The 27,688-nt window shown below is 33.0% G+C and overlaps 1 protein-coding gene across 3 annotated transcripts; it reads right to left on the bottom strand.

Annotated features, from left to right (window-relative positions):
• Positions 1-3,791: 3,791 nt before the first annotated feature.
• LOC118179765 (uncharacterized) lies at positions 3,792-27,344 on the bottom strand. Of its 3 annotated transcripts, XM_035349075.2 has the most exons (3): positions 24,174-27,344; positions 22,716-22,762; positions 3,792-4,429 (listed from the first exon to the last, which is right to left on the bottom strand). In XM_035349075.2, the coding sequence occupies exon 1, from the start codon at positions 26,312-26,314 to the stop codon at positions 24,854-24,856; it is 1,461 nt and encodes a 486-aa protein (XP_035204966.2). In that variant the 5' UTR covers positions 26,315-27,344; the 3' UTR covers positions 3,792-4,429; positions 22,716-22,762; positions 24,174-24,853. The 3 variants fall into 3 exon arrangements, with proteins under 3 accessions (XP_035204966.2, XP_035204850.2, XP_085680111.1); XM_035348959.2 differs by lacking the exon at positions 22,716-22,762; XM_085823985.1 differs by lacking the exons at positions 3,792-4,429; positions 22,716-22,762 and adding an exon at positions 10,817-11,114.
• Between the last annotated feature and the right edge of the window lie 344 nt (positions 27,345-27,688).

Genomic DNA, 27,688 nt, shown 5'->3' with positions numbered 1-27,688 from the left:
TGGCTACAATATGATTGAACAGTTCATGAGTTTATCTTGCTATTTGCTGTAATGGAGCGGAAAATTTTCTAATCATTTTTTATAGAATATATATAGCTTTCAAATTTAAATGCACTGTAATTATCTAACGGCTCAAACATTTTTACATCTTCGCAAATATGCAGTAGGCCGTGAACATTATGAGAAATATACTGTGTTCCATAATAAAGCATAAAATTTACTACGAAGAGATTTAATAGAGACTGTGCATATTCATGAATTGCCATCTGATTCTGTATTTCGCATAAGAGTCTAATCGAAATATAAGATAGTAAAAAATGATCATATAGCTTGTTGCTTAAAATTTTTTAAAAAATAAGTGGGCTAGTGTACAGTAAAAATTGACGGTATTCTGTAGCTTTTCAGTGTTTTAATTCTTTTAGAACCCTTGGTTTTCTTGCAAATTCAATTGGTACATAAGGCTTTGAAAGCTGGTCAATTTTTTAAAAATTAGTTCAACATTTTTATGTGGTAATCATGCTTGTAAGCTGCCTCCGCCTATCCAAATAGCAATCATTTTTTGCACTACTCCTAAGTACACAAGACTCATAAAGTCTAACGGAATATTTACTAGTCATTTATTTGGAATATTCCTTTAAATCTGATAATCGTTGTGGTGATCGTCACCAGTCAGTTATTCTTAAGACATAAAAATTCATATTTCGCATCACAGTTATTTCAAACTGTGATTCGGAATATAAATTTGGAACTTAAAGAATATTTGCTAGCGCGAAAATTCGGCACAGGCTTTTTTCATTATTAACTGCTACTTCATCTTCTGACGAATCCAACAATATATATGTTGATTTATTTTCCTATAAATCCGTCTTTTAGATATCTGAGATATTTTTTTTTTTTTTAGTTCTGATCATTTTTGTAGAATAAAGGAAAAATTTTGAAACTTACTTTTCACACTCTCTCAATGTAATGCTTGCAAGCGTCAGCAAGTCAGTTTCTAACTGAAACAGAATTTGGAACGACGGCAATTAACGTTTAGCAGAATAGCTGAATTCTGGAAATCAGAAAAGTAAGTACGTGTACTTCAAGGATATTACTATTTTTCTCGCACTTCAATGAAGTTCATGCATCTCTAGTAAATTTTTTCGGCGATAATCGCTTCATTCTTAATAATAATTTTACATTTCTTTTCAATTATTATATATTAATTATTACTGCAATCATTCAAGTCAGTATACAATAAGTGTTTACTCCCCATATGTGTTGATTTAATAAAGGAACTTGTGAAGTTTACCTGATAAATAGCTGAGTTTTATTCAGTTTACCGTATGAGCTACTAACAGTATTTAAGCATTGTTATGAAGGTTATATTATAACCTATATTCTCAGAAGTGAATAATACAGATTTTCCGTTATTCAGCTTATAACAAGAATAACCGATTTGTGTTTTCCGGTAACAGTAATTGTTTAACGAACTGAATTATTAAATCATGCAAATTTGTTATTCTTTTTTTATAATAAACTCATAGTATTAATATGTATTACTGTGTAATAATGCATTAAATTTAATCTCTACTTGGTAAAAGAACAGAAAAATGCGTTTAGGAAATGCAGAAATATTTAAAACAAGTGATTCACATTAATCATCAAATGAAACAAATTATACGAAATTTTTACCTTAATACAATTATTTAAATATATTGAAGCTGTGCAGTATAAGAGAGTTATTTTAAATTTAAGGCTTAAAAATCTCATAAATTTGTAATTTGTCAATGGAGAAATAATGGTGAAGGAGAATGCCCGTTTTGCATAACTAATATACAAATAAATATAAATATATATTTTCTGTACTTCAGTTTTCAGAACCACGTTTTCGATCTCCGATTTGTGTTTCCATAATTATTCGTTCAGTACTACAGATAAGCAACAAATCGCTAATTTGAAAACTAAGATTGTAGTTAACTCATTTGGAAGCTATGATTGTGTTTATTTACAATAGCTTTTAATTAAAAACGAAACATTTCTTTACATAACAAAATATTAAAATAGGTAAATGTCCTATAAATATGGTACTAAAACGGTTTTTCTTTCATCTAATTATCAAAATAGTTTAGCTCTTTTTCTGGAAGGAAAGCAATTAAGTAAGAGAGAAATGAAAAATAGAAAACAATGTTAAAAGGTAAAGAATTAAAAAATATTCCAAGTCAAATAGAATTTTTTTTAATATTTCTGTTTAGAAAGAAGGGGGAAAAGGTATCAAATTAAGAAATATAGTTATTATTATAAAAAATAAAGGTATAAATATTACAAGCCAAAGAGTTTTTTTTTCCTTTTTTTTTATATATATATTTCTATTTTGAAAGAGGAGGCGGAAAAAATGTTAAACTAAGAAATATGGTTCAGTCTTTAAGCAGCTATAATAAGAATTCAGATTTTAACCCTTAGCACTCCGTTGGCTCCGCTACGGAGCCGTCCGTCATTTTGTTCCGTAACTCCGTAGGCTCTGCTGCGAAGCCCAATGTTTTTAACATGATTAGGCTTAAGATGTTACGGAATCGTCGGCAATGGCAATTGTTATCTGTAGTTAACACGTGCTCAGTCTTGCTACTGTTACGATTGAAACATTATTTGACCCATTTTATGGTTAGCAACTGGAGAAAAATAATTATTGTGATGAGAATAGAGCTGAGTGATAGAGAAGATGTGTTCGATTTTTCATTGTTAGAAGATATTGTGGAAGACAATGTTGATTATAATTCTGACACTTCAAGTAGTGGTTCCGAAATTATACTACCAAAGAGACGACGAATGGTAGTTATTGAAAGTGAAAGCGAAGAGTCGCCGGAAGACTTAGATGAATGGCGCGATGTAGATATTCCGGATAGAATACATTTTAGTGTATCGCCAAAGGTCATTGGACCGCAAATTCCTACAAATATTGTATAGCGGACACAATATTTTAAATTATTTTTCACAAACGAACTAGTAAATGAAATTATAAAAGAAACCAACAATTGCGCAGAAAATGTTCTAAAGAATAAAGAAATACTAGTAATTATATTTGGAAAACGTGGCGTGCAGTGGAAGAGAATGAGTTTGGGGCTTTTATTGGAGTTATTATCAATATGGGTAAGATACTCCTGGCGAATATGCAGGATTATTGGTCAGTTAAGGAGAATAGTCACATCCCTTTCTTTGGTAAAATATTTACAAGAAAGAGATTTAAGCAGATATTCTGGATGCTGCGTTCCCCTGAAAAAAATGTGCCGGAGTTGCTGGTAGGCAGTGGTACAAAAACGTGCGGAGCGCTAAGGGTTAATACAATTTAGGAATTTTGGAAAAATCTGAAGTGTCTTTAAATATTAAATTCTAAGATATGAAAGCAAAATTTGGAGCTTCCGGACAGCTAATACTCAAAAGTATTTGCAATGTATTACGGTTAGAAAATGACCATATGATCACTTTTGCATTTTTGCATCATATATAGTACGCTGTGCATTTTCTGTACACTATGATTTATGCAGATATGTATTAAACATAAATGGATTACAGTTATATAACCTTAATAGGGTGAGATACAACCTCAGTACGATGAGAAAATTTCAAATGATTATACTAATTATTTTCAAAAATTTTTTAATTTCGAATATTACGGAAGTATTTTAGTATCCCGAAAAAGATAATTCCTTACTGGATCATTAAAACATTGTTGTAGTTACCTGTTCTCTATAATAGGAGTTCATCACGTAATCATTTAGAAAGTAATCCAGTGTTGCATGACATCCATTTACATCTTTACTGACATCACATCCATGGCACTTTATTATGTTGCATTCATGTCAATCTAACACGTTATATTAAAGTCACAATAAGTCATTACATGAATGTCGCAGTGTGACTTCACAATAATATCACACTGTAACTTCACAACAACGTCACAGCGTGACTACGCATCAATGTCATAGTAAGACTTCAAAACTATGTCCCAATGTGACTTCACATCAACGTCGCAAAAAGGGGACATTAAGCCATTCCTACAATGTTACTGCGACATTGAAAGCACCATAGCGTGACACGTTTGCAATGTCACAACGACGTCGGCGTGCTATTGGGGCTGATTGTCGTGTGCCACTGCTGAGCAATATTAATATTGCCCGCTGTATGGTTTCAATCTCTTTTCGCCTCCAGTCACCGTTATCCTATTGATCTCCTATTGGATGATATGAACTCCTATTGATCATCAGTCACCGTTGTTTTCCCTGACTGATCCTCTTGTACAGTCTCACTTTACCTTGCAGGAGAATGCCTGGAAATGTATGTTCCTTCCTTTCGTATTTTCAACCATTTCAAGACAGCATGCCTTCATTCAAGATGTTCCCTCGGGACGGAGGAGAATGGAAAGGAATGCTCCCACAGGACAGGGTCTTTAAGCCTAAATTAAAAAAAAAAAAAAAAAAAAAGGCTTAAGACGTAACGTTATAATTTTTGATACCATTTTAGATTATTAGACAATCTAATGTAAATGTTAAAATTAGCATTAACAGTCTTCTTCCTTTTTTTTCTTTCTTTCTTTTTTTTTTTTTTTTTGAAATATTTTAAAAAAACTGGTTACTTTAAAAATAGTTTTTGGATCAGAATCACTAGAGAAAATTACTTTAGAAAATAAATCATCACTCCTTTATGTCATTAATTGGCTCATTTACTATGCAAGTATATCTTTCCTCTGATAAGTAACGCTTTCCTCACTATAATAAACTGAAATCAAGGCTGTCCAAAATAAAAAGGGAAGAATGCGAAATATATCCGAAAGCAACAGAACGAGTAACAGAACTCCACAAAGTAACCCTAAAAGACCCTTAAAGGTGCTTTCAGACGTGGGCGTAAAGCGTATAGAGGCATAGTCATGAGGGCATAAAATACGGGAGACCCGTTCACACCTGCGAGAACGATGTGTAAGCCGTGGCCAATGAGAAAAGCTAAATTTGCGCATGCGTGGAATGTCTACAACTTTCCCGCGCTGTTCTCCCGCTCGATTGATTTCCCGCGTTCGCTCTGTTGTTTTTTTCGTTGTGTCATGGCCTTTTCAACTCACCACAAAGTTTTACTGGCTCAACAGAATGATCTTTTATCTGCTCTTCTCATTAGCCAAAAGGCAACGGAAAAAGGTAAAAAACGAAAAAGAACGAAATGGTCGAGAGATATTTTTTTAAAAGACCAATACTTGGTTGGCACATATATTTCTGTGAAAAGCAGTATGGAATATTTCTGCATTGTACTGTAGTACTCTCTATACTATAAACATGCACATGCATATTTATATATATAAAACCTTCCTCAATTTTTATATATAATTTCTCTTAGGAGAAATACGATATTCTAAATATGCCTAATTAAAAAAAAACTTGAGGATAACTAACAGATAGCCTGTATATAATATTTTCCCATTTTGCAGATGTGAAAGCAGTTAAACTAAAAACAGTAATTACCATACATTATTATTATTATTATTATTTTAATTTTCAATCAAAAGGAACATGTTTCTATGACAGTGAAACATGTGTGCTTAGCACTCCTTATTCACTGTCCCTGTCGATCACTATAGTAGTTTGCTGCACTATCAGGTTCTGTGTTCCTCCTTACTTGCTTTGGGAACATTAAATGTCCTGACTCGGAACAGGGAGCGTACTAAAGCTATGTTCAATAAATTTGGGAAGTAGACAATACACACAGGAAGGGTATACGAAACCCTTTATTTTTCTCTCTTTACAATGATTTCCGGACTTCGGAATACAGAGACCAACCACTTGTGGTCTGAACGTAAGAATATAAAAATATTAACTAAACTCTAACTAAACTTAACTTTGGATTAATCAAACAAGTGCCTACTCCAAGATTGGTCGTATATTAGCAAAAAGCCGTATGTAGTACAGAGAACTGCTAACACTACGATACGTTTAAAATTATCAAGAGGATTAAACCTTTGGCCTTGAAGGCAACCAGCAACCGAGTAAAACTACTATGGCAAGCGGCCTGCTTCTAATAGCTCCTTCCTCTCTCTTGCTTGGCAAAAATCCACAACTTAAGTACTTGGCGTTCGCAAGACAAATTTGCATAAATAAGTTAAAGCTTTTAATTCTGGCCGGAAGTAGAAAATAAGAAGTGATAGTAAAGATTTAAAATAAAATAAACGTTAGTAAAACTTAAGATCCTTACAGCACTACCAGTATCAATTATCACTAGTACTAGTATCCCATAACTGGTCACAATAACCAGCAACCACAACTAGTACAATACTAGGAAGCGTTCACCCAACAATGTATTTTATGCTCAATCATTAAATGCACTTTGCTGTGTTGCCAGCTGTTTGTATACACCTATTTCTAATAATTTGCATGTGTAAGCCGCATCCCTGAATTTAATTTCAACATATGCTGTCATTTCTATTTACGACCAAATCTCAAAAGTAATTTCACATTGACAAATATTAGGTACCCAAGTCTTCAAATACATCAAAATTATAAACATTCATACCTTATCCAGGAATTTTTACCAGAGAAATAGCGTGAATTTAATGATCAAAATTCCATTCAAATGATAGTAATAAAGAGTGGATAATAATAATAAATACTATTCATTAAATTATAGTCCATGTTACGAATTATGTGTGCTATTCAGTTTCATTTAAAGTAAATTCCTTTCATGGAGAACGTAATTAAAAAACAGAACAGAACTTCAACAGGAGATAAAACTGTCTAGACTGTTGACTGTTTTAAGGATATTTTACTACATTTTTTACTTCTTGGAATTCATAAGTGCATTTTATCAAAAGATTAATCTTTTATTACTTATACAAAGCTTACACCATTGAATTGACTATTGTGACTATTTTTAAATAAGTGAAAATAATTTTTCCTTTTTTCTTTAAAGTAATATTTTTACTGTTAAAAAAAAACAGCAGATTCTTGATATTGATTTGATGTTTTAGTAAAATTAATTCATGAAGTTTTTTTGGAAAGAAAATCAGCATTTGAAGCAAATAGCAATATAATATTTCCAGCTTTTTCAAAACAATTATTCTTAAATACAAAAATAATTAAACAGGAAAATAATTATAGTAATAATTTTTTTAAAAAATTATAGACAGAAAGAAAGTAATAATAATAATTTACACAGAAAAAATAAAATTTTCGCAATCATGCATTTTTTAAAGAATTTTCACAATAAAATGAAAAATATTAGATGGGATCATTCATCTACAGGATCATACACAGCGTGCATAATACTGAGCTTAACTTTCGCTTTACGAGTTTCATCCATATTTTTCAATATAAATTGAAAAACTCATTAAAAAATGCATGTCATCATCGTAGATTTCTTGCGAGATCAACTCTTTATTTCGTTCGGATACGATTACAATTCATTGCTTCGTTCGGATACGATTACAACTCACTGTTTCGTTCGGATACGATTACAACTCATTCGGATACGATGTGTTCCATATTAAAAAAAAACGTCGCCTTCGATGTGACAGCGAAATCATCTAAAGAAAGCCGCTTCGTTTTAGCTTCGCTCTGACTGGTCGACGCTTATCCCAAACTCGGCGTAAAGTTACCGACTGTTGGAAAATTGCAGCAGTCGCCCCCATTCCAAAACCGGGACAAAATTTAAACTTACCCGTCAATTACAGACCCAAAAGTCTGTTATCCTTTCTCTTAAAGATCTATGAATTTGTCTTACTTAATCGCCTGAATGAATTCTGTCGGGATCAAAATTTACTAATCCCAGAACAATTCGGCTTCCGACCTAAACACTCCACAGTACACCAGTTACTCCGTGTAGTGGAATTCATTCCTGAAGGCTTTCGTAAACGAGAGAAAACTGGTTTTGTCTATTTAGACGTTGCCAAAGCCTTTGACAGGACTTGGCATGACGGGATTATTTACAAGTTCATGCGGCTTGGTTTTTCGGCTCATTAAAATTATTAACTCGTTCTTGACCGGACGCAGTTTCCGCGTGCGAATTAACCACGAATTCTCCTCTCCCCGCCCAATCTATGCTGGTGTAGCTCAAGGTAGCCTCCTTGGACCTTCAATCTTTAACCTTTATGTAAATGATATTCCTAAGGCCCCAAATATCGATCTTGCGTTATACGCAGACGATACAGCCATCATTTCACAACATTCCAACACCCTCCAGGTAATCTCCCAATTGCAGAGTTACCTTTCGACCTTAGAACTCTGGCTCGGTCTGTATAAAATCTGTCGCAAAATGTGCTGCCACTATGTTCATCCGAAGAAATATCCCAAGTTTACCTAATTTAATGCTCTTCGGTGAACCCATTCCCTGGGTCTCTTCTTACAAATATCTAGGTGTTTTACTAGATTCAAAATTAACTTGGCAGCCTCACATTCGCAAAATCATAGCGGGTGCAACAGCTGTCAAAACCGCCCTACGCCCCCTTTTAGCTATTAATAGCGACCTGTCAATGGATAACAAAATCCTGCTCTACAAATCAATGATTAGGCCTGTTCTTACGTATGCATGTCCCGTCTGGGGCCCATCTGCACTGACAAACAGAAAACATGTCCAAATTTTTCAATCCAAAATGCTTCGCCAAATTTTAAAAGCTCCGTGGTTTGTACGGAACGAAGAGATTCATAATGACCTCAAAATTATGCCCATTAATCCCTATATACAGCGAGTTTCGGAAAAATTTTTCAAAAATATTCAACATGTTGCTAATCCGGTGCTTCATATGCTACCCGTATACGATCCTGCTGTTGCTTCCTTCCGGAAAAGACCCAGAACGGTTCTTAACCAGGAATATTCAGCTCTCCCATTTATACGGGCTAGATATGAGCAGACTGACAGCCATGTGAATAACTACCTCTCGTTCCTTAACCCCCCTCTAAAGTTCTTTAATGCACACAGCATTTAACTCGAGGAACCCCCTTTAACGTTTCTTTAATAAGAAACATCACAGTCTAAAAGGACTGATTTAAAATTTTCTCTAACTTTTGTATTACTTAAACTGAAAAAGATTTTTAAATACAGCTTTTTTCTTCCTTTAAAAAGGAACTTTCTCAGGCGTTTAACAGCGTCATTTTAGGCCTTTAAATACCGCATTGAATAGCGGTCAAAAAAAGAAACTTCTCCCTCTCAGCTGATCACTGGCAGAACTTCTTTTTCGACCTGTAAACAGGTTCCCCCCCTCCCTCCCGCCCCTCAAGAACGCGCATCGCAAATTCCCCTGCGTATTCTTCGCATCTGACGTATGCAAAACACGATAATCAAGGTTCAAGGAAACTTCACATTTTATTTTTCTAGTCTAAATTTTATTGTGGCTGCCCCTATCTAAATTATTCTGGCTCTTTTTCGGCGCAAAATTAAGACCTTTTGAGTTTTTTGACTCAGTGTGAAGGCACTTATTCCAAGTCATTCGGCTTCTCAAAATTTTTTCCCTATTAGACAATCCCCTCTTTTTGATGATGTAATTTCCTTTGAAGATGTGGAGGTAAAGGCGTAATTGCCTATGAACTCCGTAAATTGCACTTCCTTGATCCTTGGCGTAAAGTTAAAAACTTTGAACCCTCTGCCACGACCCCTAAACCAGATTCTGTGTCGTAGCAGAGACTGGTTGCCTTGGCAACGGAGCTCGGCTTTAACCACTTATGCCCTCGTCTGAACGGGGTCTAAAAGTACAGAAAAAAAGGATTCGGAGGGATATCAGAAACGTGAATGTTTATATCACGTGGTGAGTTAGAGGGACGAGTCCTGTTTGTTTACATTATGCAATAGTAAGTCACATTTCTCTCCTGAACGACTCATGTTTCTCTCATTCTGAGTAGAATGTCAAATCTACATGTACCTCAAATCCTATGGACATGCAATGCCATCTTGTGGCAAAAGTTATAGTTTTTAAACGTTCCAAGACATTGGCACAAATGTCTAACAGCCGGGGTTGAAGCAGAAAACTTTCTGGCACGCCAATATGCCGGCCTGAAAATGAGTGCGTTTCTTGCTGCTACGTATTCGTGACAATTCGCGGGAAAGCTATAAATTGCTTTGCACTGCATGCGCTGATTACCTGTGTTTTGTGTGCAATGATGTACCCTCTGATTCATGGTGCAGATATTTCCATACGCATTATCTTTCTATTGAGTTGGCTTTTAATTGTACCAATTATAAAAAGCCCTTTTTAACAATTTCACGGTTATGTGTTGAAAAATAAATTTGTTCCTTTGCACACTAGTGTATTTCTAATTAATAGATTGCTTGATGAGAACACAGAAAATTAGTTGAACTTTCCACGCTCTAGAAAAACTGTTTCACGCTAGTAAGGACTAGTTTTAATCTAATGTTAAATTTCTTAATATCATATGGTGCCTTTTTGTATTCTGGCAAAGAGGGATACACACGCAAAAGTGATGCATCAGTTCATAGTAAGAAGGGAGAAATTTTCAGTTTTTAGTTTTGGTTTACAATTTGGTGATTGGTCAAGAGGCATCTGCATTAAGCATTACGTAAGATCGCATGATTAATTTGAATGACGCAATTTAGACTTATGACGCTATTTCTAAGACAGAGAATGGAAATCCACAAATTAAATAAAACTAAAAGAGGTTATAGACAATTAAATTTAGAAGTTTGCTTTCATTTTTTTATCTTACATATACATATATATATACATATTTACATTTGTGTGCAAAATTAAGAGAATATATAAATTGCGGCTATTTTTTTTTAAAGTACTGAACCAAATATACCAATAATTATGCAAATATTCAGAATCGAATACCTAAGAATCCACTTGTGTCTCCGGAGCTGACTGCAGGATATATAAGCACATGAGGGAGTTTCAGCAATTTGTGTGCTCATACTCCTTTACTACATTCGCCGTGTTTCTTGCAAGGTAAATTGCATTGGGTAAATTTTTATAATGCATCAGGTAAAATGATCAGCCAGGAAAATAGTATGATGGAATGAGATGTAGAATTGTCCGCAGATTGGAGGTAAGCCAGTCACAAACGCAGATGGCTGCAGAGCTCAATGTAACTTCCACAGTCTTCAGGGCACTGAATCTATATCGAGAAGACCAGAAGAAGGTCGACCAACATCTACAATGACGAATGATGATCATTATTTGGCACTTTCAACGTGGCAACACAGGACTGCTACAGTTTGACAGCTCTGATTCACGTCAGCAGTATGCCAAAAATATCCCCTTTTATAAAATCTTTAAAAATGTATACAAAATGGCAAAGCACGTGAAAGATATTTAGCTTATAAATAAACAACATAGTTTCAGCTAGAATCGGTGTGTACTTAAAAATATTGAGATACTTTAAAACATGCTCTGCAGTGTACTTGTTTTCTGATGAAACTGTTGTTTGGGGATGCTTTGATAATTTGATGCTGTATTTCTTCCCACACAGTAAAACTGTATAATTTATATCTACATAGCTTTTGCTTTTATATATACTCTCAAATGATGTACTTTTTCATGAAATTTGCATACATAAAAAATTGACTTTTCAAGGTATTACAGCTATATAAATCTCACATTTTGAGAGTGTTTATTCTAAGCCTCATTTCAAGAGAAAATATTACTAATATGCACAAATATGTAGCTTTCATTAATATCAACACATAATGTTATTGCTGAGGATTCCTTTAATTATCCTTACATAAAACTGTTTAATTGAATTTTTCCAAGGGAAAATTACAAAAGTTTCATTTAAAAAATAAACCATTAAAATATTCTCAGTTTTACGATAAACTTTCCTTATATCAAAATGCACACTGCTTTAAAAAAAAAAAAAAAAAAAAAAAAAAAAAGGAAGAGGTACAGTTTTATATCTTCCGTTCTACTGGGCCGATTGACAATATTCAAATTGTGTTCTTCATGTTTCGAAAGCGCGACTTAGGATATATATTAGATTTATATATAGCTATTCTAACATAGGTATTTTGACACAAAATCGGACTTTTTTGAAATAACATACCAATGTTTTTACATATTTCAATTCTACGACTCAAATTACGTCTAAATATGAAATTTGGTAAAATTTTAAGCGAAATTTACGGAGAAATTCACAAATTTATGTTGGCACTTTTTTCAGTTTGCGCCAAGAATAGTTCACTTGGCGACCTTCTTAATATATGGTAACATAGTTTCCTTTCCCGTAAGAGGAAAAAAGGTCACAATCCTTCCTTTTTTCCAAATAATATTCTTTATATTATATTTTTAATTATAAATCTTATTATTTTAAGTAATTTTTTCTTTTTCGAATTTCATTTTAATTGTTTAAGTTGCATGTTTTTTTTCGAATAACTGTTTTAAAAATTTCGATTTACTCGTTCGAACTGCGTAGTTTAAATAAAAGGTGCATTCCCCTCTCCAAATAGTTTTCTTCATATTATAATTTTAGTCATAGTTATTATTTTAGGTAATTTTTAAATTTTTATACTTTTATTTTAATTGTTTGTATCGCATTGTCTTTTCAGATAATTGTTTTAAAATTTTCTATTTATTCATTCGAACTGATCATTTTAAATATATTTATTAATATAAATTTTCCAGGATTTTATTTTATTTATTGAATTGCGTTTTTTTCGGAAGAACACTTTGTGTCCCAGACTACGATGCATCTGAAAACTGAATACATTAAAAGAGAAAATACAGTAAAGCACAGTTAACACGCCTTTCAATATTCCGTTTAGAAAAGATATATAAATGAGAAAGATGTATAACCGACATTTTAACTTAGGATGACTTCCATATATTGCTTTAAATAGCTTTTTAGAGGTAGAGCCATTAGGTATTTTTTAGAAGCAGAGGAGATGAAAACTTAGCAACGCCTTCGCCGGAAATCGAATCGCGGACCTCTTAATTACGCGTTGAGTGTGCTGACCACTACACGACGAAGGGTCGCTAAGAAGGCGGAAGAAATATATTATATAGCTTTAACATTGTGCTCATTGCTATACACAATTTTATCATTCTACATTAAGTTTCTTAAAATGTTACTCATATTTTAGTTAAATATTTTATTTTTGAAATAGCAAGAATCAAATATCATAAGATTAAAAAGTTTTAAATAAAAAAAATACTAAATTATATGCAAAAATTTATTTTTTTTTTCTTCTTAATGGCTTGCTCTTTTTCTTCAGGCATTCTGCAAGTATATTAAAAAGCATCCAACCTTTAGAAACACCTTCGTATTTCTGACATTCATTTTAAATAAAGTTTAAAGGCCCACAAACGCCCGAACGGCAAAGCTACTGAACACTGGTAGATCGCTCCGGGGTTCGAGTCCCAGCGAACGGGCTGGTTGCATGGGCTTTTTCTCATTATAACGTGTATGCCAGCTGGTTTCCCTTAGAAAGTTCTTCACGAAGGCATCCTTCCTTTTAGGCAGATAGTCCTGTTTTCCCGTAATTTAATAATCCAATTCAGTCCATTTCATCAGTATTTGGTCAGAACCTTTATCAGTCTTTAGTGGCTAAGCAATGTGAAGGCATGAGATGAAAGGAAAGACTAGTTTTATCAATAGGGAAAGCGTCTTTAGATGATATCCATATACGTTTTAGAGATATTAGGATTTTTGGAAGCAGGAGACTTGAAAAATGAGCAATGCCCTCGAAGGGAATCGAACTACGACCTCTCGAATACGCGCCGAGCGTGCAGACCACTACACAACGAAGGCGGAAGAAATACCTTATATACTCCCCCCTTAAAGGGCGATTGGGGATTAGGGTACCCAGTCGCCAAATACTGGTGGTGAAGAATCGTCATTCACCACCTTTTAGTTCTTTTAGTAGGTATTTTTTTTGGGGGGGGAAGTAGAGGAAATGAAAAATGAGCAATGCCCTTGCTGGGAATCGAAACACGGACCTCTAGAATACGTACCGAGCATGCAGACAACTACACCACGAATGCAAGCTAAGAAGGCAAGGGCGGGAATTATCCAGTGACGTAATAATACTTTATAACGTCACTGGATAAATTCCTGAATCTTCAAATAATTCGACTGAGAAATTAGGGGATGTTCCGTTTATGATACGATACGATGTTCTATGATGTAATTTAAATTTATACAACCATATTGTCGCAAACCAGTCGCTCTTCAATTTAATCTGCAATGATATGGTTTTTGCTTTTCTGTTAGTACTAACTCAGTTGCTGCCATTTGCTGGTATGCACGTCCAAGTGTTTTCTCTTTGAACAAACTTCTTTGAAGTAGAGTCATCTTTAAATTTTTGCTTCCCCCCTCCCAATTTCCTTCATTTATTCTACATTTGTTTTCAGTGCTGATACGAGAAAATTAAGATTTTTCGATTGTTACATTTCCATAAATTTTCTATTCCTATCAATTTTTTTAAAATATCAGTTGCATCAAATGCAAGTTTAAAGCAAAGTCCAAAGGATAATTATTTGAATTAAAAGATTTTCGTTAAATGAGAAAGAAATAAACCACTCCAGCAGCGCTTATCCTGTACCACGGAGTGACACGATTTTTATATCGGGCGCAAACAATCTAAATCATATTTATTTAGAGTTTTTAAGCCTAATAATTTCTATATTAAAGAACATTTTTTTATATAATCTACTACACGAGACAAAATTACTATTTAAAACATTCTTTCTAAAAGGATTAATGTAAAAATTTATATATATATATATGTGATGTATCAGCTTTAGTCGTAGCTTAAATAATCAGACGATAAGTTTAAAAAACAAGGATCCATTTATTATTATTCAGTATAAAATGCAGTTGCAAAAATCAGATATCCGGAGTAAATAAAAAGAATTACTAATAACTTTTTGTATGTAGTTTACTGCATCGTGACATTTAAGAAAAAGCCCCGATATTCCTTTTGCGAGTCCTTTTATAGCCTCTGGAAAAGCGGAGCTTCCAAGAAATGACGTCAGCCAATCCAGTTCGCTTTAAATATTTCCAGAACATTCTATAACTGTACGTGTAGAAAAGGCGGGAAAAACAACTTGACTACGGGGCTGTGAATTTAATTCCACGTACTTTCAAATGAGAGAACGTCGCCATTAAAAATGAAAAGAACATACAGTTAGAATTTTAAGTGTATTCTTGACTATGGAATTTATTATATATATATATATATATACATATACATATATATTTAAAGCTGGGACATGACCCAAACTGTCAACGTCCTGTATGCTTAAAAACATTGTGAAAATAAACATCAAACGAACTTTCTCAGTTTTAGACAATTCAATTTAAATGAAGTAGCAGACGATTACATGGCGAAGGTAAAAATTTACTCTTACAAAACATTTTTAAAAAAAGGAAAAAAGAAATTTAAAAAAAAGTTAAATAAATATTTGAATAATATCATCTGTAATTAAAAAAAATAGCTTTTCATATAGTATTAATAAATATTTATTACGCATCACTGAGGGGAAAAAATTCATCTAATTAATAATTTTTAAAAATTTATTTGAAATTTAAGGTTAAAAATAGCTGTGGCAATTCACTGTAACAAAAATCCATAAACCACATTTGGCGTTATTATCGCTCAAAAAAAAAAAAAAAAAAAAAGATGCCAAATTTCAAAATGCGAAAATATGTAAATTCTTGTATATCTTAGAAAATTTTGAATTAAAAACTCTACTTTTTTGCAGGTATGCTTAGAACTACACCTACTTTAAGATGATGGTAAAAATTTTATAGGTTATAATTTAAAAATTTTTTCGAAAAATTTATAAAAATTATTTAAAAATAGAAATTTTAAAAACAAAACACAAAAAAATGAATGAATTTGTTTTGGAATGAACCTAAATTTCGAAATGTGAAAGGAAAAATCCAAAACGTTTAATAAAAAAAGAGATATTAATAAATATATGCCAAATTCAATTAACAATGATGAGCTAATCTTTTAAAAACTACTCGTAAGATTTTTAAAAAACTTGGCACTCTGGCATAATTTGAGTCGTAGAATCGAAATATGTAAAAAAATTGGTATGTTATTTCAGAAAAAGTCCGATTTTGTGTCAAAATACCTACATTAGAATAGTGTTATATATATAAATCTAATACATATCCTACGTCGCGCTTTCGAGACATGAAGAACGCAATTTGAATTTTGTCAATCGGCCCAGTAGAACGAGAGATATCGAACTGTCCCATTTTTTTAAATTTAAATTTTTTATTTTTGAGAAGTGTACCTATTAACATTTAACTGTTTTCAGTTTAAATCAGAAATGCGTTTTTCATATTGATTTACACCACGAAGGGTCGCTAAGAAAGCCGAAGAAATATATTATATAGCTTTAACATTGTGCAATACTTTAAAAAATGTATATAATCACTTCTTTCAACTACTACAAATCATATTTTATCCACCTCCTAAGATAATATTTATCTAAGAATCCCCATTTGATTCATAGTTGGAAAATAAAGTGAAATCATGAAATAATATTTATAAGTAATGCAAAAAGATAAAAAAATTTCTAAAATTCAGAAGTATTGTATAAACATTGAGATAAATTTTCAGTTACTCGAAACCTACTTGGTTTTATTGAAAATTTTCTTTTCAAAAGTCAAAGAAAACTATGTAAACTAATTCACTTTTAGAGTGCTAATTCAATACAGTCAAAAGTCGTTAATCCGGACTCGTCGGGACTTCGGCGATTCCGGATTATCGATTTTTCCGGATTATAGATCATCAGTTTAAATCTGGTAAGATGGCATGCAGAAATTACAAAATAAAAAATATGAAACCGTAATTTATGAAATAAAGAACAATTATGATCTAAAGGGTATCAAAATTTACAAAAAGGAAAAGCTTAATATTTATTTGTTTACTTTATTAAACATTCTTTCAATGTAAGTTGTTTAAGTTGCTTCGTTTCATGTGATAATACTTTCCCTTTAATTCTCTTAAACAGACATAATTTCTTGCTTAGTTACAAAGTTCGGAACTATTTTGATATACCCCCCCAAATCGGAAATTTGGCGACTTTTTTTTCTCGCCAAGCAAAATACCTGTTTTTGGCGCCTTTTTTTTTCTCGCTAAATACAAATAATTAATACATAAAAAATACGGAATCATTAAATACAAAAAAAAAAAAAAAAAAAAAAAAAACCACCTAAAAAATACAATGAATACATAAAAAATACAAATAAATGACACTGAATAACATATTATATACAATTTACATAAAAATTTTAACAAATACAATTGAAAATACGTGTCGGCAATCTAATAAAAAGAATTATTTATACAGAAATTTTGAATTCCTCCCAATTTACCCCAGCAGCAATTTCAATAAATTTATTGAAACAATCAACATTAGCCGCTAAACATGATTTACGAAACATGTACATCGCAAGGTAAAATTTATAATCTGCCTTGCGATTGTACGTAGGCAAAGAAGCTTTAACATGCCTCCACATACTTTGAATTGTATTTGTATGACACCCGGAATCGGGGTCTACAGATGTTAAAGAATGATTTACCTTTAAATGCTCAAAACCCTCATCCGTCAAACAATCATAACTTTTCCAACAATCAGAATAAACAGACGTACCTGGCTTAACACCTTCCTTAATTACCGACAACAACGTCTCCCGAGACCTATCATGCACAGCAACTAAAAAAACCTTACCTGATCCCCTTTCAACACCACCAAAAACCCACTGACCTTCAACACTATGACCCCTATTGTACTTCCTTTTGCCAAACTTCGACTCATCTGTTTCCACAACAACACCATCACCACTTACCTTCTCAGAATTCTCCTCAATATAATTCAAAATGGTCTTGTTAATGAATTGCCTCCAATCTGCTAAAGTAGTACTAGAGAAACCATACTCCTCTGCAATCCTACCTGTCTTAGTGCCTCTCAAAATCTCATACGTAATCAACAAAACCTCAAATAACTTAAGCTTAGACTTCGAAAACCAAGAATTATGCCTTATCGACATTTCAGTGTTGCACTGATTACCACCTACCATTTTGCGATAAACATACACAAATCCATCCTAATATGACTTCTTCAACTTCTGTTTCATACCAGACCCACATTTCTTACACACTGCAGCCTTCAACAAACCAACCTTCATCAAAAAATCAATTAACATCTGCATATCCTGAGCCAAATGATGCAAAAATAAGCAATTAACAATACCTGGCCTTCCAACTGTCGGCCTACCCGACGAAAATGAAGCACAACTATCAATTTTCCGACTCAAAATTCCCTGAAACTTTTCAACAACACTATATACAGTAGGCATATTGAAAGCTAAAAGATAAAAATAATTAATAGAAAAAAATATAATTGGAAAATACAACCAGATTTGCAGCAAAATACAGCAAGTCAGAAATCCGCTTGATCACTTCACAAAGAAATGGTGAATGAATAAAATGGCGGTAAAACATATATGAAATCCAAAAATTGTTGCCACAAAACTTTAAAAAAAAAACTCAAAAAATGGTACAAAATACAAGAAAATACTAAATTTGGCAACAGCAAAAACCTAAAAGCTGCAAAAACCTAGATTGGCAACACCAAAATAAGAATCAGCAATCCTAAAAAGTCCGTAGGGAGTGCCAGTAATTTTTTTTTTTCGGGGGGGGGGGGGGTATATCCAAGTTGTGCCCAAAGTTCCGCTGTTCAAGTCCTATAATTGCTGTGTCGAGAATACCGACTAATTTGTCAATTGAAATTTTTTCGTCTTCAATAACCTCTGTGTCACTTTCTTCACTATCGGAAGCGAATTATAAGATGAGTAAAAAGACGGAGTACATCGAGATGAAATACTACATTTAGAAAAGAATTATAAGCCAAATAAAATGAAAACATCTACCCTGATGATAAGGATAGTGCTGACAGATCAACTTCCAATTCATTGCGCGCCGCGGTGCCCCCCCCCCCCCCCGCCGCAGAGCAGCGTGAAATTGATAAACAGATTTCGGATTTCGAAACATACTTTCGCTTTGTAGGCTCTTTACATATTAGTAAATATATATCAGAAATTCTATTTGACATAATCGAAAAGTCGAGCTTACTTTTATAAAATTGCTCTAACAGTCTGCAAAAAATAATAAGCCGGATCCAATTCGAAGATTAAGGAACAACGCAATCTGCAAAATTAACTGAATTGGATAATTTTAGCTTAGCTTATACCATCCGTTATACATTAAACGTGCATGCGTAAACGTATTATGCACATGCGCACACGCATATTCGCAGCCGTAAAGGTCTTACGCGCACTAGTAAACGCCTTTGCGCATGCCTCAACGCAACGCATTCGCAGAAAGTTTGTAGCTTTGAGGTCCGGATTATAGATCATTCCGGATTACGGGTGTCCGAATTAACGACTTCTGACTGTAATTAGATTTGATCTGATGTTCAGATACTTATTTGAGTATTTAATCTTTCAATTACATTAAAAAAGAAAATTTAAAAGTAAGACTCCCCTGCCCCCCCCACACATTGCAATTCTAACCTACATGAAAACACATCTACATTTTGTGCCACAATTCTGATCGACATGAATAGTAGGTAGTATGCAATGATACATAGTTAATAATACCACCAATGATTTTCATTTTCTGACAAAAAAGATTCTTGAACCGTAGATGACAAAAATTTAGGGAAAAGTGCAGAATCACCCACTGCTCGAAGCACTTTTAAAAATTGGGTACTTTTCCGTTTCGCCGGTGCAAATCTCGCCAAGCAGACTTTATTGGCGACAACATACAGTATACACATAAAAAATGTTAACAAATGTTAGTTCTAAGAATTTTAATGTTAGTTCTAAGAAATTTTAAAGGCATAAATATTTTAATGTCGTTTAAAATTTTGTAAAAAGCCAATAAATAAAGACAATAAATATGTAAAAAGACATGAATTTAAGAAATTACTATGCTTTCATGGTTCAACATCCTGATTGCCGGTTCGTATCACGTGACCTCCAAGTGATCTTATCTCACGTAAACTATGATACAAAAATCTAATTATCTCAGTAATTATCTACATTAATTTCAAGTTAAATCTTAATTTGGAATACAAGTTTAAATGCACGAGTTATTCAATTCGTACGACTAGCTTACTCAGAAATTATGTAAAACCGCAATGCTTTACTTCGCTAGTGCATTCTCATCAGAATTGATGAATTTAACCCTTGATTTTGCCTTTTCTATATTTTCGCCTTCGGGTGAGCGGTGTAATTGCATCCTAACTGACTTAATTACGCGAATAGCCCTAGGGCATAAAACTGAACTATCTTGTAAACATTCTATGTAAATGTATGCCAATATTGAAAGAAACAATCAATCTGATAAGAAATGGTTGCGACTTGTTTTGAAAATGAGGCGTAAAAGATTACCAGTGAGGATATTCCGTTTAGTCTCAGTTATACCATTATTGGCGACTTTATCGCCTGCGCCGGCCAAACGGAAAAGTACCAAAATTTGCACATACTCGGTATCCATGGTATCCATGGTATCCATGTACACACCGACCTATTTTCACTTAAAAAAACATCCCACAATTGCGCACCATTGCGCAAAAGTATTTATACATGCAAAACATCTTAAGCTGTTTTGCATGTATAAATACTCTCTTATATGCATTATTCTAAGTGAGAGGAAGATTATTTTTTCACATAAGCTTAGTGCAAAATAGAATCCAGTATTTACACAAAATAGTGAAGAGAATCTTCTCAATACTTATGACAAATGACAGATTATGTATTTACTTGCGTCTACTTATCTTATTCAGTAAAGACAAGTATTTTGGCATTTCAGTTAATTTTTACAATATACCTTAATTTAGATATATAAAATTGCACAGCATAATGAATTAATCTTATGCCACTTACTTCTTTTAGATTTTTAGTTTGTATGAACAATAATACACTTGTGCATGAATTTCAAAATTTTTGGACTAAACGTTAAAATATGTAAGCCTGATATACTAAATATTAAAAAAACACATAGAAATATGAAAAAAATTCAAATATTAGGCTATTTATTTACCAATTGTATTTCATTAACTTAATGGCACCCTTGGAATGCTGGTCTTCTTTAGGGAGATTGCAAGCGATCCAGAACGGCAAATGTCAACTCAGTCATCAGATCAATGAGCTCACAAACAAAATCATTGCTGCCCAAAGATCCTGCATCTTACAATGGATACCGGCTCATGTAAATATTTTTGGTAATGAGAAAGTCGATGAGCTTGCAAAGGCATGTCGTGATTCTCCTCAGCCATCCAACTGCCTGACCCTCGTTGATGCCAATGCAGTTGCCAGCCAAAGACTAATCGGTCAAGTTAAGGGAAACTCCATCCCGGAATTGAACTGTGACAGAGCCATATCGATTATCATAACCAGACTTAGGACAAATCATTTAAAATGGCTGAGGATTTCTGAAAACGGACAGCATAGTTACACCAACATTTGTCCTCATTGTCCAGATGACATCCCACTGTCTCGCCATCACATCTTTAGCTGCCCAGCAATCCAGGCCAGGCTGTTTAATATCGGCATTGAAGACCCAGTGGACCTATTTTATACTGATAGAGCTGCTGAGGTTGCAAAAGCTGTCTTTGACAGCTTCGGAGCTATATAATTGCACTTTGTCATAGACACGATATCCTCATCATCAATGGCACTTTCAAAATTCATTCCATAATCTATTTTTTACATACATGTTAATTAGAATTTTAATTATCTTCTTGCTTTTAACCTAAAACACTTATATTAAGAATATTTTATAATCATTAATTAAATACATTGATAACTTCAATACTTTCATCTATTTCCTTCTCAACAATAAATAATTTGCAAGAAAACATTGGTGGTTATAATTTAAAAAAATTAAGATTTATTAAATAAAAGAAGCAGAGTAAAATATGGCTTATTACTTCAATGAGTTCCATGAAACAGAATTTGAAAATAATCTTAGTTTTTGCTTAGTTAGCTAGCTATTTCTAGCAGTCCTATTTTACAAAAGTCTGTTAGGCCACATTTCGGAACATGGCATTCTTTGAATTAAAACCATAAAAATTGTGACGAAGCGCTAAATATGGGTATTTTCTATAGGATTATTCTATAGGTATTTCTATGGGATCTATATATAGGATCCACCCAGAGAAAATTCTTCAAGTTTTATTTCTTTAAAAAATAATTTCCTTCAAGGACTGGAAACTGAGTTTGAGTTGCAAGTTGAAACTGGCATGGTATAAAGGACTGAAATTTGGAGAGGGGTGGAGGAAATGTAAAGTCTGACTGCGATTAAGAAAACTATCTAAACATTTTCAATCAGCGAAGGCTTACACTACATTAAAACTTCTGTTTGATTACAGAACTTGATGGATAAACAGTCATTCCTTTAAATTAGTATTTCTTTAAAATGACTGGAGACTAAATCTTGCATAAATAAAATTTTGATACTTAACATAATATCACAACAATCTTGGCAGAGTTTGGCAAATTTTACGAAAGAAAAAAAGGGGAAAGTGCAGAATCATCCACTGCTTGGTGCATTTTTAAAAATTGCACATACTTGGTATCCATGTACACATCAACCTATTTTCACTTGAGAAAAATATCCTAGAATTGCATAAAAATGGCATTGTGCACTCCCTTGACTTTATACATGTACACATCAACCTATTTTCACTTAAAAAGTCAAAAGGAAATTGACAAAAATCCAATTCTTCTTACTTTTGTGAAAAGCGCCAACCAAATAAGTGGGCGATTCTTCACTTAACCTGAGAAAAAAAAAAAAAAAAAAAAAATTATTGTAAAAAGTTACATATTACATACATACATAGCTTATGTTTCAGCTATATATTTATCCCGAAAAACAATGAGTAAATCTAGTCACAAACAAGTTTTTGTTTGAGGTGGAAACTTTGTACCAATCACTTTTTGAAATATAATTACTTTATGTAATTTTGCAGCAGAAATTTCACCTTTTTCTTTTGTTATAGAAAAATCAGTTAGAGGGTGCCCTTTTGATTATCACCAAGTTGTTTTTTCATTCATCGCCAAGTTGTTTCATTTATGGTAACCTGAGTAGTTGAATGTTATGGAAATCTTATTATGACGTAATTGGGTGTGTGATTACGGTCAATTTTAATGATGGGAAAAGATTTGGAAGAAGTACATTGTTATTTTGTGGTTTATACGGTGAAATGTCTGAATGTAGTAAGATTAATTTAAAGTTTCTGTACGATTTCGAACGAAAGGAAAAAAACCATTAATTGACTGGTGTGTAAATGAAGGTAGTATTTATTATAAGTGTCCTGTATGTAGGAAGGAAATGTGTATGCTCGAACGTCAGAGGATACCGGCACTACGGAGGATATTTTTTACTCTTAATTTTGTGAATTTATGTAGAGACATCAGTATACAGATTCTAGTTCAGATAATTTTAGGAATACGGAGGATATTTTTTACTTTTAATTTTGTGAATTTATTTAGAGACGTCAGTACACAGATTCTAGTTCAGATAATTTTAGGAAGTTTTTGGATGCTGTTAAGGAATTTTATTTGAGTAACAACATGGAAATTTGTAAATAAGGTAAGTCGATATTTCTTTTGTGTAGTGCTAAGAAGATTTTCCTTTTTTGTGTTATTTCATTGTTTGATTTAAAATGTAGTTTATTGAGATTATATAGTTTTTGTTGGCTACTCTTTTGGCTTTTTAAGTGAATATAGATAAATGTGTAGATGAATAAAGTCAAGGGAATGCATGATGCCTAGTTTGTGCAAGTCTCTGATTCCTTTAAAAATGAAAATAGGTCGATGTGCACATGGATACAGAGTTTTGTGTAATACCTTGATTTGCTACTTTGGATTTGAGCCAAAAATTGCCAAGGGGAACCCATAAATATATTTTTACCAAAAAATACCACAAGCATAAAACTTAAATCCATATTTAAACCAGAAAAGAATCATAATCTTTCTTTAAAACTGCAGGAACTTGCAATACAGCAAAAAAAAAAAAAAAAAAAAAAAAACATACAAAAAAGGCAATGTTGAAAATTCAATATTTACATGTGCATGGCGACTTCTACTGAGGTTGCTGCAATAATACGAAAATGCCCATTTTTTCCCCTCCATTGAAAACAAATAAATAGTTTATTACTTATTTTAACAAATTAAAAATGTTCATACCTCACACAAGATCAGCAATACACTTTATGTCACTGCCCAAAATGTCTGGAAATCCTGAATTCTGCCACTGGGCACCTCTCAAAATCCTAAGAATTATGCCATTAAACCAGCCTTTACTTCACATAATGAGGTTTATTTTGTACTTACACAAATTCTCACTGCAGTGGTGAGTAAAAGTTCTTTATAATTGCACATGCTCAAAAATAAGAAATATATCTTCTGTGTAGATTAGCATGCTTCATCAAGTTTTTTTTTTTCCCCCAAAAAACTTGATAGAATCATAACTTATGAGATCTTTCTCTTACGTGCATGTGCATGCTTAAGACATCCTTTCATATAGATGACTTTTTACATGCCCCACACACAGGCTTTGCTGCTGTCTGATAAGATATAGGCTTATTTAAATAACCCTTTTATATAAATGGCTTGTTACAAGCATAGGTTTGTGTGAATAAGCATAAGGTAGCTCGAACTACTTTGTGACATAAATGACTTTTTACATTTTTCACACAAAAGGTTTCTCTTACTTTTCATTACCATATGCATACTTAAATTAAAGTTAAGATTAAATATCTTTTGATATACTTCACACACATAAGGGTCTCCTGTGTAACAATACATATGGGAATTAAAACTATTTTTTTTTTTTTTTTTTGACTAAATGACTTCATATATATATATCACATGGGAGGTTTGTCTCCTGTGTGAAGAAGCATATGGGAGTTCAAACTACGCTTCTGACTAAATGACTTCTTACATACTTCACAAACATAAGGTTTCTCTCCTGTGTGAAAAAACATATGGGAGTTCAAACTACGCTTCTGACTAAATGACTTCTTACATATTTGACAAACATAAGGTTTCTCTCCTGTGTGAAAATGCATATGGGAGTTCAAACTACACTTGCGATTAAATGATTTCTTACATATTTCACACACAAAAGGTTTCTCTCCTGTGTGAAGAAGCATATGGGAGTTCAAACTAGTTTTCTGACTAAATGGTTTCATACAAACTTCACACACATGAGGTTTCTCTCCTGTGTGAAGAAGCATATGGGAATTCAAACTACCCTTGTGACTAAATGACTTCTTACAAACTTCACATACATGAGGTTTCTCTTTTGTGTGAATAAGCATATGCACATTTAAATTAGACTTATGACTAAATGATTTATTACATACTTCGCACACACGAGGTTTCTCTCCTGTATGAAAAAGCATATGAGAATTCAAACTACGTTTGTGACCAAATGATTTCTTACATAATTCACACACATGAGGTTCCTCACCTGTGTGAAAAAGCATATGTGAGTTCAAACTACGCTTGTGACTAAATGACTTCTTACATACTTCACATATATGAGGTTTTTCTTCTGTATGGAAAAGCATATGGGAGCTCAAACTACGCTTGTGACTAAATGACTTGTTGCATACCTCACAGACATAAGGTTTCTCTTTTGTGTGAACACGTATATGATCATTCAAACTATTCATTCGATGAAATGATTTCTTACATATTTCACACACATGAGGTTTCTCTTCTGTGTGAATATGCATATGTGCGTTTAAATTACATTTATAACTAAATGCCTTCTTACATACTTCACACACATAAAGTTTTTCTCCTATGTGAATAAGCATATGATAGTTTAAACTACCTCTTTGACTAAATGACTTCTTACATACTTCACATACATGAGGTTTCTCTCCTGTGTGGATAAGCATATGTTTGCTTAAATGACGCTTTTGACTAAATGACTTTTTACATACTTCACACACACAGGGTTTCTCACCTGTGTGAATAAGCTTGTGATCGTTTAAACTATTTTTTCGACTAAATGACTTTTTACATACTTCACATACATGAGGTTTCTCTTTTGTGTGAATAAGCATATGCACATTTAAATTAGACCTATAACTAAAGGACTTCTTACATACTTCACACACATGAAGTTTCTCTCTTGTGTGAATAAACATATGATAGTTCAATCTATACTTGTGACTGAATAACTTTTTACATACTTCACACACATAAAGTTTTTCTCTTGTGTGAATGAGCTTATTCATCATTAAATCGCTCTTTTGTGTAAATGATTTGTTAAAACTCTCGCACTGATGTTTTTCGTTTGTATGTGTATGCATGGCCTCTTTTAAAATATTACTTTTTTCAAAACATATCTTCTAGAACTAGAAAATTAAGCATTATGTTGATAACTGAGAGCCTTGATATCATGTAACTTGCAACACAACTTACAATAATGTGCATGCTCAGCATGAATATAAAATGTGCTCTTTAACAAAAATCTGACAGAAGTATTTGGATGTTTCGCTTTATAAACTCTCAGTACATTATGCTGAAGACTTGTACGGTGTGTGACACATGCATGAATTTATTTCCATGATAACTTCAATAAAATTTTGACTTTGTTTTACAGATATATAATTTCTTATTCAGGTACATATTATTGTCAATTATCATGTAATGCAAGTCTACCATTGATTTCAGGAAGTTTACACATGAGTATGTATACACTGTTTAGAAATTAATATATATATTTAAAGAAAAAAAACTTTAAAAGATATACAATAGCCAACAGCAAGCATAAAAATAAACATTATCAGGAATTCCTTGTTCATAGAACATTTTCACGATGGGCAAAGGCAAAGAGGCGACCGAACACTACCTCCCGAGAGGTGGTGCCATCTAGTTTGGCTGGGGTTATACACAGTCATCTCAGCACGTAGCTGAAAATTGAAAATTTACAAATCCAGATCTTCAATAAGTCTTTAAACTGCAGCGCAAGCTATAGCTATTTATCCTGGGATTTCAGATTTTTGAGAATCATGGCAAATTGTAAGATTCTACTGAGAAAAACCTGCAAATTTATCCAGTGCAAAATCAACAAGCCAGGTACGGATGGGCAAACCAAGGAGGTTAGAATAGGAGGAACCAAGGGGCAAACTTTTTTTGGCCGCGGATGAAAAATCGAAAAAACAAGTTTGGCGGGCCAAGATAAATTTTTCTAAAATTTGAAAAACATTATAAAAGTATTACAATTGAAATGTGTTAATGAGATAAATGGAATTGTGATTTCATTGTTAAAAGTTTCTTATGTTGAGATTCGAAGTGAGATGTATTGATTCTAAGGGACGAGGCTAGACAGATACACAGACAAAGTAGACAGATGTCTTGTTTTGCACCCGCTAAGTCTTTCTGCACCGATGGGCGAAAAATCAAGCATAGGTGCGAAGGAAAGGTATATAGAAAGAGGAGCAATTTCGTATTTGATGAGAGTAAAAAGGAACTTCGTACATTTTGTACGACTTCAAAAGGCCAGAAAGAAAAGATGGGACAAAATAAAATTTAAAATAAATGGCCCAAAAATAATAGAGGGGAAAAAAAGGGGGCCTATAGAAAGAAAAGGAAAAGAAGTAGAAAATACCCTAAAAATACGATTGTGCCATGAGTGTAGTTAAGGAGTTCATCTGCAAAAATTCGTCTCTTTAAGAAGCAAA

Source organism: Stegodyphus dumicola, chromosome 9, assembly GCF_044657685.1.
Source record: "Stegodyphus dumicola isolate Sdum_Otavi_A_Nest chromosome 9, ASM4465768v1".
NCBI lineage: Eukaryota > Metazoa > Arthropoda > Arachnida > Araneae > Eresidae > Stegodyphus > Stegodyphus dumicola.
Note: the sequence above shows the minus strand (reverse complement) of the source record. Positions and strands in the feature narration are given on the sequence as shown.

Excerpts from the sequence above, each read along its gene's own strand:
- LOC118179765 (XM_035349075.2), bottom strand. The coding sequence starts at position 26,314 with ATGCATACACATACAAACGAAAAACATCAGTGCGAGAGTTTTAACAAA.